At 49.0% G+C, this 17350-nt stretch overlaps 1 protein-coding gene across 4 annotated transcripts in view; it reads left to right on the forward strand.

Moving 5' to 3' along the window:
• ganabb (glucosidase II alpha subunit b) overlaps positions 1 to 17350 on the forward strand; it is a 95775-nt gene that overhangs the window by 25168 nt on the left and 53257 nt on the right. For 2 of the 4 annotated variants that reach the window (XM_059955376.1, XM_059955378.1), the window contains 4 exons: positions 4794 to 4878; positions 8309 to 8411; positions 12966 to 13062; positions 13694 to 13874. In XM_059955376.1, the coding sequence (XP_059811359.1) occupies positions 4794 to 4878; positions 8309 to 8411; positions 12966 to 13062; positions 13694 to 13874 (466 nt within the window). The remainder of the gene's footprint in view (positions 1 to 4793; positions 4879 to 8308; positions 8412 to 12965; positions 13063 to 13693; positions 13875 to 17350) is intronic. The other 2 variants (XM_059955377.1, XM_059955379.1) reach the window with 1 other exon arrangement.

The raw sequence follows: 17350 nt of genomic DNA on the forward strand, positions 1-17350 counted from the left end.
GTTATCCGCTTTTTTCCTTACACAGTGGAACTCCGATAATTCGGCATCCTTTACTTAAGGCCAGTCACCCATACTGGGGCGTAGGCTGCCAACAGCGGCTCGTTAGAGTCCCCTGTCCTGGGCCTGTCCCACAAGTTTCATCTTCGGAGATCTGTCCTTTTCCTGGGATGACGCCTTTCGTAACATCTCCTGGTGTTTCTGTAGCTGTGGGTTTTTAATGGGATGGGGGTTGCTAGTTTCACACCCAACCCTCCTCCTCTTGCAGGCGGGCTTGGGGCTGTCCGTAGCAGGATCCCCAAGCGCCAGATGTGAATTTTCTGAATTATTAGATGTCATCGCACCTCCAGAAGCTTTTCAGAATCAATCAGGTTTAATATCACTGGCATCCGTTGTGAAATTTGTTGTTTTGCGTGTTCCGGAGCTACATAATAAAAATTTTCGGTGAACCTGACAGCCTTACGGAGAGCGTGTCAGTCACGTTCCGCTCTGTCCGCACAGCCCTCCCCGATCCAGGCTAACTTGTGTGTCAGATGCCAAAAAGTTGGGATGTTGGATTATCGGAGTTTTAGTAATTATTCCGTATGGTTTCTCCTTGTTACTGCCTGGGATACTGGAAACCCTGGCTGGTAATCCCCCACTTCCCGCAGCCTATTCCACCTCTAACCTTGCTGATTCTCCTTGTGGGGAGGGTGGGGGAGTGATGCACGCATCCTGGCCCCTCTGTGCCGCAAACAAGCCACCTCCCCGCCTTGTGGTTGGAGGACAGTTGCTGGAGCTGGACTGGAGAAAAGGTGAGGAAAGAGCTACTTGGAAAGTGCAGTCGAACCTTGTACAACGTTGCAACCCTAAAACAAACAAAAATCCAAACGGGGATCTGCCGCTTCTAGCTGCCTCGTGACCGGGGAACGAACCTATCCCTTTCCTGCGTTTGCTAATCACTTGGAAACAGTTGCCGATTGGTATGTTCTTTTCGGATTTGTTTTAAAGGCAGATTATCTGCTGTGAGGGAACCCCTCCTGGGGCGCTAACCGCCTGCTGTGTCTTTGAATGCTGCGCTCCCCACTCTCTCTTAAACTGACCACGTTGGGCGGAATGCTGTTTTTTTTCCTCTTTCTCGTGGTTTTCTTGAACGTCCCGAGGCATGACAGGTTGGAGGTGTCTTGACAACTGTAGGACCTTTATTACAGTATTGTCTCACGGGATCTGGGTTTAATTCCTGGTTGCTGTTTTCACTAACCCTGTCAAAAGGTCGTCCGTTCTTTGAAGGGGTGTGGTGTTGGCTAGCAGTCCTCACTGGGTTTCGGACTGGGGAGGGACGTTCATTCCTGGCTCCAGCAACACCCCAACAAACACCAATTTAACCTTAACCTAATTGCGGGGCAATTCTCACCGACCAGTTAACCTACTGTGGACTCTGGGAGGAAACGGGTGCACCCGACGAACATCGGGGAGGATGTAGACAGCTTGCAGAATGACACTGGAATGCTGTGCTAATGCTGTGACCTGTTGCTGACTTTGCGACCAACACCCTACATTTGATGCATTCGAAACAGTAAAAAAAATGTGCAAAAGCTTTGGGCATGTACATATAACCAGGGTGTCTAAGAATTTTGCGCAGTACTGTATTTGTCAATGTAGGGTGGAAAGCGGGTTTGTTAATCGGGCGGGAGAAAAGGATGTTGGGAATGGCGAGGGCAGAGTGCTGAGGGAGGGGTGGGACAGGTGGCAGAGAAGGAGTGCCAGGAGTGGGGGTGGGAGGGGGAATGCAGACACACCCAGCCCTGAGACACCAGGCAAGGTCATTTGATTCCAAACAATGCATTAATTGATCATTACAGAATGTCTCTCTGGTGCTTCCCACTCCCTCCCCCTTTGCCCAAACACGAGTCCCCTCTCCCTACCACCATTTCCACATTCAGTCCACAGTAGAGACCCAGATCAGAATCAGGTTTACCATCACGTACGTCATGAAATTTGTTTTTACTTTTGCAGCAGTGGTGCTGTGCGGAAGTCTTCGGCACCCTAGCTATATATATGTTATGTGCCCAGCACTTTTGCAGGAGTGCGCTAGTATATAGAGCAGTATAGATCTGCTCCGCCATCACATCACGCTGATTTATTATTCCTTTTAACCCCATCCTCCTGCCTTCTCCCCGTAACCTTTGATGTCCTAACAAACGAAGAACCTGCCAACCTCCATTTTAAACATACCCAATGACTTGGCCTCCTCAGCTCCACAGATTCATCACTCTCTAGTTAAAGGCTCCACCACCACTCAGGACATGCCCTGTTCTCATTGCTACCAGCAGAGAGAAGGTACAGGCGCCTGAAGACACGCACCCAACATATCAGGATCAACACCTTACCCTCTGCCATCAGATTTCTGAACGGTCCATGAACATATGAAATATGGAAGTGTATTGCACTGTACTGCTGCTGCAAGACCACAAATTTCGCAGCATATGACAGTGGTAGCAAACTTGATTCTGATTCTCTTTGAGATTGTGTATGTCTTTTCAACTACATCCTCAGCGTGTCCAATAACTCAGGCTCCAATGTTCTCTTCTGAAAATCATCCCCTGTATTTAGTTTTGATGGTTTTCATTCTTTTCAACCACATGCAATACTTTGCATTTCTTAGCGCTGAATTTCAACTTCAAAGTTCAAAAGTTCAGTGTAAACTTATGAACAAACTGCAGTGCTGGGCAAAAGTCTTAGTTACATACATAGGGCGAGGGTGCATAAGACTTTTGCACAATACTCTATGTATTGCACTGTACTGCTGCCGCAAAAAATAACAAATTTCATGACGTGTGAGTGATGATAAACCGGGTTCTGATATGGGTCTCTGTTGTGGACTGAGAGTGGGAAGGGGGCAGGGAGAGGGGAATCATGGTTGGAATAAGGGGAAGGGAGAGAGGAGGGAGCAGGAAGCACCGGACAGATATTCCTAATGATCAATAAACCAATTTTTTTGGCACGCATGCCACCCCCCCCCCCTCCCCACACCCCGGCCCTCCTCTGCCATCTGTCCTACACCCCTCCTGTGGCATTTGACCCTCACCATTCCCAACATCCTTTGCTCCCACCAGATTCACAAATAACCATCTAACAATTACAGCACAGAAACAGGCCATCTTGGCCCTTCTTGTCCGTGCTGAACCCCCGTTAACAAATACTCTGTGAGGGTCTTGGGCAATCTAGCGATATCTCTGTGCCTAAGACTTTAGCCCAGTATTGTACACGTGTCACCGTGTACTGTACAACCCTGAGATCCATTTTCCTGTGGGCACCTGCGGTAAATACACAGACACAAAAGAATCAATAAAAATGCACACAGCAAATAACAATGTGCAGAAGGCAACAAACCGTACAAATACAAAAAAAAGAGAAAAACGGTTTTCATAATAACGATCAATACTGAACACCTAAATTGTAGAATCCTTTAAAGGGAGTCCATAGGTTGTTGATGTTCAGTGAGTGTAGTTATCCCCTCTGGTTCAAGAGCCTGATAGCAGACGGGTATGAGTCCTGAGGCACCTGATGGCAGGAATGAGAAGAAAACTGGGTGGTGGGGGTCCGTCATGATGGATGCTGCTTTCCTGTGCAGATGTAAGTGGTGGAGAGGGCTTTACCTACGAGTGACTGAGGGGCGTGCTTTTCTGTTCAAGGGCATTGGTGTTTCCAAAGCAAGATGCAGCCAGTTAGGACACTCTCCAGGAGCTTGTCAAAGTTTTAAATGACATGCCAAATCCACGCAGATGTCTAAGGCAGTAGAGGCATTGTCGTGCCTTTCTTTTTGTACTGGTGCTTATGTACTGGACCCGGGACAGATCTGAAAGAGTGACTCTCTCCACCTCTGATTCTTCATTGAGGACGGGCTTATGGACCTACATTTTTGTAGCCTTCCTCCAGCCTATCTACATCACCACCGAGACTGTTGCTACAACCTTAGTTTGTGCAACTTACTGATAATCCTGTGACATTTCATCATATAAAGTCACCAAAACAACTTTTCACCACAACTATTTCCTGTTGCTGAGCTAATTGATTTTGTGAATGGAACTGCACCTTCCCCTCCTACCTGCCCACCTCCCTCCCCTCCTCCCCTCCCTTCCCCCTCACTTCACCCCTCCCCTTCACCCCCTCACTCCAACCCCTCATCCCCATCCCCACTCTCCTCCCCCCTCCCCCCAAACATCATTAGCAGATAACTTTCAGGCACTGAGGGCGGAAGGAAGACACTGCTCCGAAACGTTGAGTGTGCATCTTCGGGCTCCTGCGTCTCCTCCCTGGTGGTAGCGATGAGAAGAGAGCACCCCCGGGTGATGGGTGCTTCCTTTCTGAGGCATTACCCTCAAATGCTGTGGAAGCTGGTGCCTACGATGGAGCTGGTTCAGTTAGCAACCCTCTGCAGCTTTTTCCGATCCTGTGCAGTGGCCCCAGGCGTACTGGATCCAGTCAGAATGCTGTCCAGTGTACGTCAGTAGAAATTTGCTAGAGTCTTTGGTGGCCTACCAGATCTCCTCAAATTCCTGATGTAGGATGGTCGCTGGCATGCCTTCTGTGCTCGTCGAGAGTTTCGGCAAACCATATACCACCAATGAAACTTGTGCCACTCTCCTAGTCCAGCTCCCAGCTCCTGCATGGTGAATTGTTAGTGGCACACGTTGGGTGGGGTGACAGGAGGTTCAGAGCTTTGGCCGTCACAACCGCTGCCACAACTCCGAGCAAAAGCAAAATAAACATGTTGTGATGCCAGGACGGTACCATTTCACTTCTCTATCTTTCAGTGAGAAGAAAGACACAAGTGCGGAGGGCGTGGACGCGGAAAAGGAGCCGGAGCCTGAAGCTGGCAAAGCAGATCCCGTAGAGCAGGTCAGTCTGAGTACTGGGGCTCTGATCTTCCAGCTAGACGTGGTAGTCATGTTTCAGGCTTCATAACCCTCAACCCATAAAAGTCCCATCAAGTCTTCACCACTTCTTCATGACTGATCCATTTTCCTCTCAACCCCAATCTCCTTCCTGCTCTCCATATCCCTTCATATCTATGCCTTAAATATTCATAATGACTTGGCCACCGCCTGTGGCAGTGAATTCCACAGATTCGCCACTCTGGCAAAAGAAATTCATTCTAAAAGGATGCCCCTCTATCCTGAAGCTGTGTCCTCTGGTGTCAGACTCTCCCACTATGAGAAACATCCTCTCCACATCCACTCTATCTGTGTCCTCTGGTCCTAGACTCCCCCACTATAGGAAACATCCTCTCCACACCCACTCTATTTGTGTCCTCTGGTCCTAGACTCCCCCACTATAGGAAACATCCTCTCCACACCCACTCTATCTGGTCCTAGCTGCCCCACTATAGGAAACATCCTCTCCACATTCGCTCTATTTGTGTCCTCTGGTCCTAGACTCTCCCACTATAGGATACATCCTCTCCACATTCACTCTGTGTCCTCTGGTCCTAGACTCTTCCACTATCGGATACATCCTCTCCACATCCACTCTGTGTCCTCTGGTGTTAGACTGTCCCACTATAGGAAACATCCTCTCCACATCCACTCTATCAAGGCCTTTCACCATTCGACAGGTTTCAGTGAGGTTACCCCTCGTACTTCTGAATTCTAGTGAATACAGTCCCAGAGCCATCAAATGCTCTTCACATGACAAGCCATTCAATTTTCGTGAACCGCCTTTAAACCGTCTCCAATGTCAGCAGATTCTTTCATGGATTAGGGGCCCAAAACTGCCCACCATACTCCAACTGCGGTGCTTTATAAAGCCTCAACGTTACATTCTTGCTTTTATATTCTAGTCCTCTCGAAATGAATGCTAAAATTGCATTTGCCATCCTCAGCACAGACTCAACCTGCAAATTAACCTTCAGGGAACCCTGCACAAGGACTCCCAAGCCCCTTTGCACCTCAGATTTTTGTAGTTTCTCTCCATTTGGAAAATAGTCTACCCTTTCATTTCTTCTACCAAAGTGCATGACCATTCACTAATATAAGATAAACTTTTTTTGTCATGTTCTGTACATCGAGACCCAGCGACATCCTTGTAAATTTTTTTCTGCACTCTTTCAATATTATTGTTGAAGATTTCTTTTACAGATTAACTCTATTTGTCACTTCTCCGGGGATACATGCTCTGCTTTCTGCCACATGTACCCCAGGTGTTAAAAGTTTAGAAGATCTTAAAGATTAGCTTTTATTTATCACACGGAGTGCATTGAAGCATAATGGCCAACACAGTCCGGGGATGTGCTGGGGGAAGCCAGCAGGGGTCTCTGCACTTCCAGCACATCTTTGGAATGTGGGAGGAAACCCACACAGACACGGGGAGAACATACAAACTCCTTACGGACAGCGGCGGGAACTGCCAACGCTCTAAAGCACTGTGTTAAACACTAATGCTACTGCGGCACCTGCTCCTGTTTGACTGGGCAGGGAAGAAACTAGTCAATAGGTTAAGAGTCTTTCAGTAATTCAGCCCCGATATTGAATTGACTTTATCCTTCACATACATGAGTAAAAATCTTTACGCTACGTCTCTATCTATGTGTGCAATCAGAGTAATTTTTAATCATTTATAATAAATAGAACAGTCAGTGTGATATAGAGTATACTCAAATCAGTGTGAGTTCATCAGTCTGATGGCCTGGTGGAAGAAGCTGTCACGGAGCCTGTTGGTCCTGGCTTTTATGCTGCGGTACCGCTTCCCGGATGGGAGCAGCTCGGATAGATTGTGGTTGGAATGGCTTGGGTCCCCAATGATTTTACAGGCCCTTTTTACACACCTGTCCTTGTAAATAAGCTGGATGAACTCAGCAGGTCGGGCAGCATCCGCTGAAATGAGCAGTCAATGTTTCAGGCTGAGACCCTTCGTCCTGAAACGTTGACTGCTCATTTCAATGGATGCTGCCCGACCTGCTGAGTTAACCCAGCTTGTTTGTACATGTTGATTTGACCACAGCATCTGCAGTGTTCTTTTTGTTGTCCTTGTAAATGTCCTGAATCATGGGAAGTTCACAACTACAGATGCGCTGGGCTGTCCACACCACTCTCTGCAGAATCCTGTGATTGAGGGGAGTACAGTTCCCATACCAGGCAGTGATGCAGCCAGTCAGGATGCTCTCAATTGTGCCCCTGTGGAAAGTTCTTAGGATCTGGGGGCCCATACCAAACTTCCTCAACTGTCTGAGGTGAAAGAGGCGCTGTTGTGCCATTTTCACCACACGGCCAGTTTGTACAGACCACGAGATCCTCGGTGATGTGGATGCCGAGGAACTTGAAGCTGTTTACCCTCTCAGTCCCAGATTCATTGATGTCAGTAGGGGTTAGTCTGTCTCCATTCCTCCTATAATCCACAACCAGCTCCTTTGTTTTTGTGATATAGGCCCTTTGGCCCATCATACTGATTCAGGCCCAATCCTCTGTATTCTGCTGATATCTCTCTAGGCTGCACAGTCGCGCAGCAGTTAGCAAAATGCTTTACATCGCCAGCGATCGCGGATTGGGGATCAAATCCCGCCGCCATTTGTAAGGAGTTTGTGCATTCTCCGCGTGTCCACGTGGGTTTTCTCCACGTGCTCTGGTTTCCTCCCATATTCCAAAAGCGTTAGGGTCAGTGAGTTGTGGTCATGCTACAGGGGCAACACTAGCAGGCTGCACCTAGCAGATTCCTCGAACTGTGTTGCAGACGATGTATTTCACTGTATGTTTTGATGTGACAAAGTTAATCTAACCTAAACTTTTGTACTGGCCTAAACCATTCTCTTTGACGGTTCATCCCACGTACTCACCCCTTTCTGTGAGATAATGTTACCCCTCAGAATTGTTTGAAATTCTTCCTTCCCTCCCCTTAAATCTGTGCCCCCCTCCCTGATTTATGCATCGTGCGATGCTACAGCAGTTAGTGCAGTTCCCGAGATTCACTCCTGCTACTGTATGTGTGTGTGTTTGAATGCTCTCCCTTTGACTCCATGGGTTTCTCCTACCCCCCCCCCCCCCCACCCCACCCGTGCTCTGATTTGCTTCCGCTCCTCAGGAAGTGTGAATCGGTGGGTTTTTGGGTGACTGTAGTTTGTTCCCAGTCCCCACTGATTAACTCGACCCTGAAAGCTCACTCGTCTCTCAACCGCACTGCGTTAGTTGTGCACCAGGAGAACAGTGTGGCCCCTATTACCAAACTGTCTGAAACCTGAACAGAGAACTACCATTTTTATACAGATGCTGGCTGGTTAGATACAGATACCGAGCCATCGGTTACCTCGTGGTCGAATGACGATCTCATTACTTTCCAGCAGCCTGGAGACACGGAGGCTCAGAAGGAGAGCGGGGAGACTGAGGATGAGGCCGGGATGTGGGAGGAGACGTTCAAGACTCATACGGACTCCAAACCCAATGGTAATACTTGATGGAGGGGGAGAGTTTACGTGAGGAATGAATCCGAATATGGAAGTTGTGATGTGTACAACCACCATTTGTTTCTGGGACTGGGGGCATGAGGTGATGTGGAGGATTCTGAGTGAGAGGGAGAGGCAGACAGAGGGGAGGGAAAAATGTACCTCAAGAGGCAGTGGGGAGAGGGGCAAAGGTTGGAGGGAGATAATCAGGAACACTAAAGGTTACCAATGCTGGGCTTTTAACTCCAACCTCACTCCAATCTACTACCTGCCTGTCACGATACACCACTGATCACCCCGGACACCTCCATTATTACTGCCCTTCTCCTTACAGTGGCCACCCCCCCGCCCCCATATTAATGATCTACATTACGTTATCAGACAGAACGGATCCCACAACGGATAGACTAAACTACCGAACGCATCACCAGCAGCACCCTACCCAGCATCCAGACAGAAAGCTGCTGGAAAGGGCCAGTAAACATCATGAAGGATCCCACTCATCCTGGTCATGGACTGTCTGTCCCTCTCCCGTCGGGGAAGAAGCTACATAGTGTCCACTCTAGGGCCACCAGACTCAAAAACAGTACCCAAGCAGTGAGGCTGATCAACACCTCCACCCACTGACCCACCCCTCCACTCCCAGACTCAGAAACAGTCACTTTCCCCAAGCAGTGAGGCTGATCAACACCTCCACCCACTGACCCACCCCTCCACTCCCAGACTCAGAAACAGTCACTTACCCCAAGCAGTGAGGCTGATCAACACCTCCACCCACTGACCCACCCCTCCACTCCCAGACTCAGAAACAGTCACTTTCCCCAAGCAGTGAGGCTGATCAACACCTCCACCCACTGACCCACCCCTCCTCTCCCAGACGCAGAAACAGTCACTTTCCCCAAGCAGTGAGGCTGATCAACACCTCCACCCACTGACCCACCCCTCCACACCCCCAACCCCACTATTTTATCATTTCCTGACAGTCACATTATGTACAGACACTCCTGTGCCTAGCGTCACTTTACGGACAGACAATCAACCCTCAAACTATCTATATGTCTGTCTATTTATTTTTATTTAGCAATACAGTGCAGAACAGGCCCTCCCAATGAGGCCCAATGAGCTGTGCTGCCCGCCAATTAACCCACCAATTTAACCCTAGCCTAATCGCAGGACAGTTTGCAATGACCAATTTAACCCTCGCCTAATCACAGGACAGTTTGCAATGACCAATTTAACCCTCGCCTAATCACAGGACAATTTGCAGTGACCAATTAACCGACCATCGGTATGTCTTTGGACTGTGGGAGGAAACCTGAGCAGTTCACGGAGAGAGCGTGCAACCTCCTTACAGACGACGCCGGAACTAAACTGAACTCCAACATCCCCAGCTATAATAGCATCGTGCTAACCACAACAGTACTGTGGTGTCCAAATATGCTAATAGATGTATTTATATTTATTGTGGGTTTTCATTGTTGTGTTCTTTATCTTTTGAGTGTCGGGGTGGAGAGAAGTCTCTACCAAAGGAGGTGTAAGGTGCTCCTTCCCTCCGCTCACCTCCGGGTCACCCTTGGGCAAGTTGTGGCACCTACTGAGCCCCCGATCAGGGTCACATGAAGCCGTGGGAGCAGGTGGTGGACGGACGTATGAGCAGCCGGTGCATTTCACAACTCCTGGCTATGTGACCACTGACGCCAGGCAGACAATCTCTGAAGGGTATTGATAATGGCTGGGCTCACCCGTCTTGTAAAGACACTGCCCAGAAGCAATGGCAAGCCGCTTGTGTAGAAAAAATTACCGAGAGCAATCATGGTCATGGAAAGACCATGATCACCCGTGTCATACGACATGCCATGTATGATGATGTCATTAGACACAGCACATAATGATGTCATACAACACAGCACGTAATGGTGGTGATGCTTCTTCACCTCATTGTGTTTTTTTGAGCACACCCTTACGTTGTGTTGGTAACACAAACAGTATCTTTCAACACTTGCGACAAATAAATGCGAATCTGATCCAGTTTACCACAATATCAACGCACACACAATGCCGGAGGAACTCAGTCCTGACGAAGGGTCTCGGCCCGAAACATCGACTTTGTACTCATTTTCCACAGATGCTGCCTGGCCTGCCGGGTTCCTCCAGCATTTTGTGTGTTTGCTGCTGTGACTTCCAGCATCTGCAGATTTCCTCCTGTTTGTGTTAGCATATTATTATCCTGATCATTGATATACATGATGGCTATGAGTTTCAAGAGTGTTTAATGTCATTTCCCGTTCGCAAGTGTAAAGGAGAACACAGTAATTGTTAACACGAGTGAATCTGCAGATGCTGGAAATAAATAAATAAACACAAAATGTTGGCAGAACTCAGCAGGCCAGACAGCATCTATAGGAGGAGGTACTGATGACATTTCGGGCCGAAACCCTTCATCCTGCTGAGTTCAGCCAGCATTTTGTGTTTTTTTAAAAATAATTGTTAACTCCTGATCTGATGCAGCCCAGAAGAAGCACAATAAGATAAAGAACGGCACGGTGCCGTAGCGGTTAGCACAACGCTTTGCAGGGCCTGCGGTCCGGGATCAATGCCTGTAAGGAGTTTGTACGTTCACTACGTGGGTTTCCTCCGGGTGCTCCGGTTCCCCCCCCACAGTCCAAAGATGCACCAGTTGCAAGAGGGATTGCTGGGCAGCGGCGCTGGAAGGGCCTATTCCGTGCGATATCGCAATCTAAAAAAAAATAAATACTTAAGATAGCTTATATAAATAGATTGATTATATGTCCATAAAGTGACGCTAGACACAGGAGTGATTTTTGATGAAATGATTAAGTAGTGGTGGTGGAGGACTGGGTTAGTGGGTGGAGGTGTTGATCAGCCTCACTGCTTGGGGAAAGTAACCGATTTTGAATCTGGTGGTCCTGGCATGGATGCTATACAGCCTCCTTTCTGTTTTTTTAAACTTTATTTTTATTATTTTGTCAGTAACAGAACAAACAGGATAAAGACAGACAGACAAGGTAATCACAGGTGAAGCAAAACCCGTATTTTATAACGGAAAAAAAATGAATAGCGAAATGGGTTAAATTGCTTATATAGCTTCCTTTCTGCTAACTCTGGGAGTGGGACAAACAGCCCATGAACAGGGCTCTGAAGATAGAGCCAATGCTTCCCCGGAGTATTGTACTTATCCAACAATCATCTCCTGGTGAAGGGTGTCGGCTTGAAATGCCGACTGTCTATTTCCTTCCATAGGTGCTGTCCGACCTGCTGAGTTTCTCCAGCGTTTTGTATGTGTTGCTTAGATCTCTTGTGTCCGTCATCTCCTTGGCTCACTCAGGAAGTGTGACCCCATGGTCCGATGAGCCAGAACAAGCTGCCTTCTCTCTGGAGGTGCAATGCCTGGCCAGCAAGTTCATGGATGATGCCAAGACTGGGGGTGCAGTGGACAGCGAGGAAGACTATCAGAGCTTGCAGAGGGATCTGGACTGGCTGGAAAAACGGGCTGGAAAATGGCAGATGGAATTTAATGCAGACAAGTATGAGGTGTTGCACTTCGGTAGGAACAACCAAGTTAGGACTTAGACGGTGAGTGGTAGGGCACGGAGGAGTGTGGTAGAATGACTGGATCTGGGAATATAGATCCATAATTCCTTGAAGGTCACAGGTAGATAGGAACGTAAAGAATGCTTTTGGCATATTGGTCTTCATAAACCCATGGTCTGAGTACGGGAGATGGGTTATGACATTGATGAGGCCTAATTTTGGAGTATTGTGCAGGGCTGGAAAGAGTACAGAGTAAAGGATGTTGCCAGGACTTGATATAGGGAAAGCTGTCCATGTTATCATCTTGTACATTTCTGTCAAGTCACCTCTCATTTTCCTTCGTTCCAAAGAGAAAAGCTCCAGCTCACTCAGCTACCCTCAACGCATTCACACTGGAAACACTTGGCAGGCCAGGTCGAGACCCCAAGCTCCAACTCATTGCCAGGAGCATCGCCCTTTTATCAACACAGAGGGTTATATTTACACACAAGTTTCACTAAATCAAAATATTGAATGCAGCTCTTAGTGTGTTTTTTATATAAAGGCCATTCTCTCCATTTCTTCCATCCAAACTCTCACATCCTATCACAGAAACCCAGTGCTTTCCCCTGACCTTTCAGTGATTCCTGTCCTGCCCTAATGCAACCCCTAGTCATAGAATCATCCAACATTATATCACACGATCAGGCTGCTCATCCCATCTAGCCTGGTATTCTGCCTGGTCCCATAGACCTGCATTGCTGAAGTGGCTGATAAGTGAGGACATAATTTTAAGGTGATCGTTGGGGGATGTCAGAGGTAAGGTGGTGAGTGTGTGAAATGTTCTGCCCAGCATTGTGGACACGCTACGTTGGTGCCAGAATGTGCGGAGATAACTCGCAGACCGTCCCCAGCGCATCCTTGAACTCTGTTGGTTAACTCAAACACTGCACTTCATTGTACGATTTGATGCTTGCGTGATGAGTAAAGCGGAATTTTGAATCATGTTTGGTGTTTCTCCCAGGGCCAACGTCGGTGGGACTGGATTTCTCCCTGCCCGGCTTTGAGCACGTGTACGGGATCCCCGAGCACGCTGACAACCTGAAGCTCAAAACCACAGAGTAAGCACTAGTCTCCCTTCCCGGTAAACCGTTAGTGCGCTCAGCAGAAATTAAACGGTGGCCTGCGGTCATTGTTGTGAGGTGTTGGGGGAAGGGGGCTTGCATCAACCCCGTGTGCGTCAGTGTACGTGTGTTTGGGACCCATCCCCTCCCCCAGCACGGGGCTAATGTGTGTGAGAGAGATCCATTCCCCCGCTGAAGGTCTGTGTGTGTGTGAGTGACAGACCACACACACAGGTGCACTCTCTCCCCTCCTCTACCCCCGCCTCTATCCTCCCTCACTACCCCCCTCTCCCCCTCTCATTCCAGCCCCCCCACCCCATCATTCCCTATTTCCTGTTTCCCCCTCTCACCTTTTCTTCTTGCCTGCCGATCGGAGCTGTGCTTAGCCTCGCAGTCGTAAGTATAAAGGGAGTCAAGCTGGGGGCTAAGCACACAGTGTTGTGGTGTGCCTGTGTTGTAAAGAGCTTAAGGACTTCCTCTGCCTAACTTCATCCGTCCAGAAGTACGTCAGTTCAGGACTAGATGAGAATGCTTTGTGTAACCCCGTTTAATGAGTAAGGGGAGGGGTGGATTTCAGATCCTGTCTGTCTGAAGATTTGTAATCCAGTATCACCTCTTATTTCCTCAGTGGCGGAGACCCGTATCGCTTGTACAACCTGGATGTATTCCAGTATGAGATATTCAACCCCATGGCGCTCTACGGGGCTGTTCCTTTAATGTTGGCCCACAACGTTCGGCGGACAATGGGGATTTTCTGGCTGAACGCCGCAGAGACTTGGGTCGACATCAGCTCCAACACCGCCGGGAAGGTGGGTGACGCCTCGCTGTTGAACAGTGACTTGTAATTCAAGCTGGGTGCCGCTGGGGGTGGGGGGTGCAGAAAAAAGCTAAACTGTAAGTCACTGCTAGGAAGAAAACCTTTCAGGGTTTACACAGAACTAGTGTTCTGCTGAAGTCTTGGTGACCGTGAGCTGTTTTAGCCACCTCATTATAAGAAAAGAGGTGCTGGCATTGAAGAGGGTGCAGAGGAGGTTTGCACGAATGGTTCTGGGAATAAAAGGGAGCTTTGATGGTTCTGGGCCTGTACTCAGTGGAGTTTAGAAGAATGAGGGGAGATCTCATTGAAAAGACCGAGATAGAGTGGATGTGGAGAGGTTGTTTCTCATAGTGGGGGAGCCTAGGACCAGAGGACACAGATAGAGTGGCTGTGGAGAGGATGTTTCCTATAGTGGGGGAGTCTAGGACCAGAGGACACAGATAGAGTGGATGTGGAGAGGATGTTTCCTATAGTGGGGGAGTCTAGGACCAGAGAGCACAGATAGAGTGGATGTGGAGAGGATGTTTCCTATAGTGGGGGAGTCTAGGACCAGAGGACACAGATAGAGTGGGTGTGGAGAGGATGTTTCCTATAGTGGGGAGTCTAGGAACGGAGGACACAGATAGAGTGGATGTGATGTTTCCTGCAGTGGGGGAGTCTAGGACCAGAGGACACAGATAGTGTGGATGTGGAGAGGATATTTCCCATGGTGGGGGAGTCTAGGACCAGAGGACACAGATAGAGTGGATGTGGAGAGGATGTTTCCTATAGTGGGGGAGTCTAGGACCAGAGGACACAGATAGAGTGGATGTGGAGAGGATGTTTCCTATAGTGGAGGAGTCTAGGACCAGAGGACACAGATAGAGTGGATGTGGAGAGGATGTTTCGCAGTGGGGGAGTCGAGGACCAGAGGACCCAGATAGAGTGGATGTGGAGGGGATGTTTCCTATAGTGGGGGAGTTTAGGACCAGAAGACACAGATCGAGTGGGTGTGGAGAGGATGTTTCCTATAGTGGGGGAGTCTAGGACCAGAGGACACAGATAGAGTGGATGTGATGTTTCCTGCAGTGGGGGAGTCTAGGACCAGAGGACACAGATAGTGTGGATGTGGAGAGGATATTTCCCATGGTGGGGGAGTCTAGGACCAGAGGACACAGATAGAGAGGATGATTCCTATATTGGGGGGAGTCTAGGACCAGAGGACACAGATAGTGTGGATGTGGAGAGGATATTTCCCGTGGTGGGGGAGTCTAGGACCAGAGGACACAGATAGAGTGGATGTGGAGAGGATGTTTCCTATAGTGGGGGAGTCTAGGACCAGAGGGCACAGATAGAGTGGATGTGGAGAGGATGTTTCCTATAGTGGGGGAGTCTCGGATCAGAGGACACAGATAGAGTGGATGTGGAGAGGATGTTTCCTATAGTGGGGGAGCCTAGGACCAGAGGACACAGATAGAGTGGCTGTGGAGAGGATGTTTCCTATAGTGGGGGAGTCTAGGACCAGAGGACACAGATAGAGTGGATGTGGAGAGGATGTTTCCTATAGTGGGGGAGTCTAGGACCAGAGAGCACAGATAGAGTGGATGTGGAGAGGATGTTTCCTATAGTGGGGGAGTCTAGGACCAGAGGACACAGATAGAGTGGGTGTGGAGAGGATGTTTCCTATAGTGGGGAGTCTAGGAACGGAGGACACAGATAGAGTGGATGTGATGTTTCCTGCAGTGGGGGAGTCTAGGACCAGAGGACACAGATAGTGTGGATGTGGAGAGGATATTTCCCATGGTGGGGGAGTCTAGGACCAGAGGACACAGATAGAGTGGATGTGGAGAGGATGTTTCCTATAGTGGGGGAGTCTAGGACCAGAGGACACAGATAGAGTGGATGTGGAGAGGATGTTTCCTATAGTGGAGGAGTCTAGGACCAGAGGACACAGATAGAGTGGATGTGGAGAGGATGTTTCGCAGTGGGGGAGTCGAGGACCAGAGGACCCAGATAGAGTGGATGTGGAGGGGATGTTTCCTATAGTGGGGGAGTTTAGGACCAGAAGACACAGATAGAGTGGGTGTGGAGAGGATGTTTCCTATAGTGGGGGAGTCTAGGACCAGAGGACACAGATAGAGTGGATGTGATGTTTCCTGCAGTGGGGGAGTCTAGGACCAGAGGACACAGATAGTGTGGATGTGGAGAGGATATTTCCCATGGTGGGGGAGTCTAGGACCAGAGGACACAGATAGAGAGGATGATTCCTATATTGGGGGGAGTCTAGGACCAGAGGACACAGATAGTGTGGATGTGGAGAGGATATTTCCCGTGGTGGGGGAGTCTAGGACCAGAGGACACAGATAGAGTGGATGTGGAGAGGATGTTTCCTATAGTGGGGGAGTCTAGGACCAAAGGACACAGATAGTGTGGATGTGGAGAGGATATTTCCCATGGTGGGGGAGTCTAGGACCAGAGGGCACAGATAGAGTGGATGTGGAGAGGATGTTTCCTATAGTGGGGGAGTCTCGGATCAGAGGACACAGATAGAGTGGATGTGGAGAGGATGTTTCCTATAATGGGGGAGTCTAGGACCAAAGGACCCAGATAGTGTGGATGTGGAGAGGATATTTCCCATAGTGGGGGAGTCTAGGACCAGAGGGCACAGATAGAGCGGATGTGGAGAGGATGTTTCCTATAGTGGGGGAGTCTAGGATCAGAGGACGCAGACAGAGTGGATGTGGAGAGGATGTTTCCTATATTGGGGGAGTCTAGGACCAAAGGACACAGATAGTGTGGATGTGGAGAGAATATTTCCCGTGGTGTGGGAGTCTAGGACCAGAGGACACAGATAGAGAGGATGTTTCCTATAGTGGGGGAGTCTAGGACCAGAGGACACAGATAATGTGGATGTTGAGAGGATATTTCCCATGGTGGGGGAGTCTAAGACCAGAGGACACAGCCTCAGAATAGACTGATGTCCATTTAGGACAGATATGAGGAGGAATTTCTTTTGCCAGAGGGTGGTGAATCTGTGGAATTCATTGCCACAGACAACTGTGGAGGCCGAGTCATTGAGTATTTTTAAAGCGGAAGTTGATTGGTTCTTGATTAGTCAGGGTCTAAGGTTACAGGGAGTAGGCGGGAGAATCGGGTTTAGAGGGTCAATAATCAGCTGTGATGGAATGGTAGAGTAGACTCGATGGACTGAGTGGCCTAATTCTGCTCCCATGCTTGTGGACCAATTTGCCTTGTACCTGTGCTCGGTCCACAGTGGACCCCCAGAGATCCCTGTTCTACCATTTTAAATTGATTGCGAGAAAGTGGCGTGAGCAGCCGATCGATCAGTTGAACCTCCTATGCACGCGAGGTTCTCTCATTCAGACGCGGGCTTTCGAGCGCACACCGTGTTTGTCTCTACGAGCCTGGTTCGTCGCTCCCGCGCCATTTCTCTGCATGTACCGTTACTCACCTGACTCAGTAAAAACT

The sequence above is a fragment of the Hypanus sabinus genome, chromosome 31, assembly GCF_030144855.1.
Source record: "Hypanus sabinus isolate sHypSab1 chromosome 31, sHypSab1.hap1, whole genome shotgun sequence".
NCBI classification, from domain to species: domain Eukaryota; kingdom Metazoa; phylum Chordata; class Chondrichthyes; order Myliobatiformes; family Dasyatidae; genus Hypanus; species Hypanus sabinus.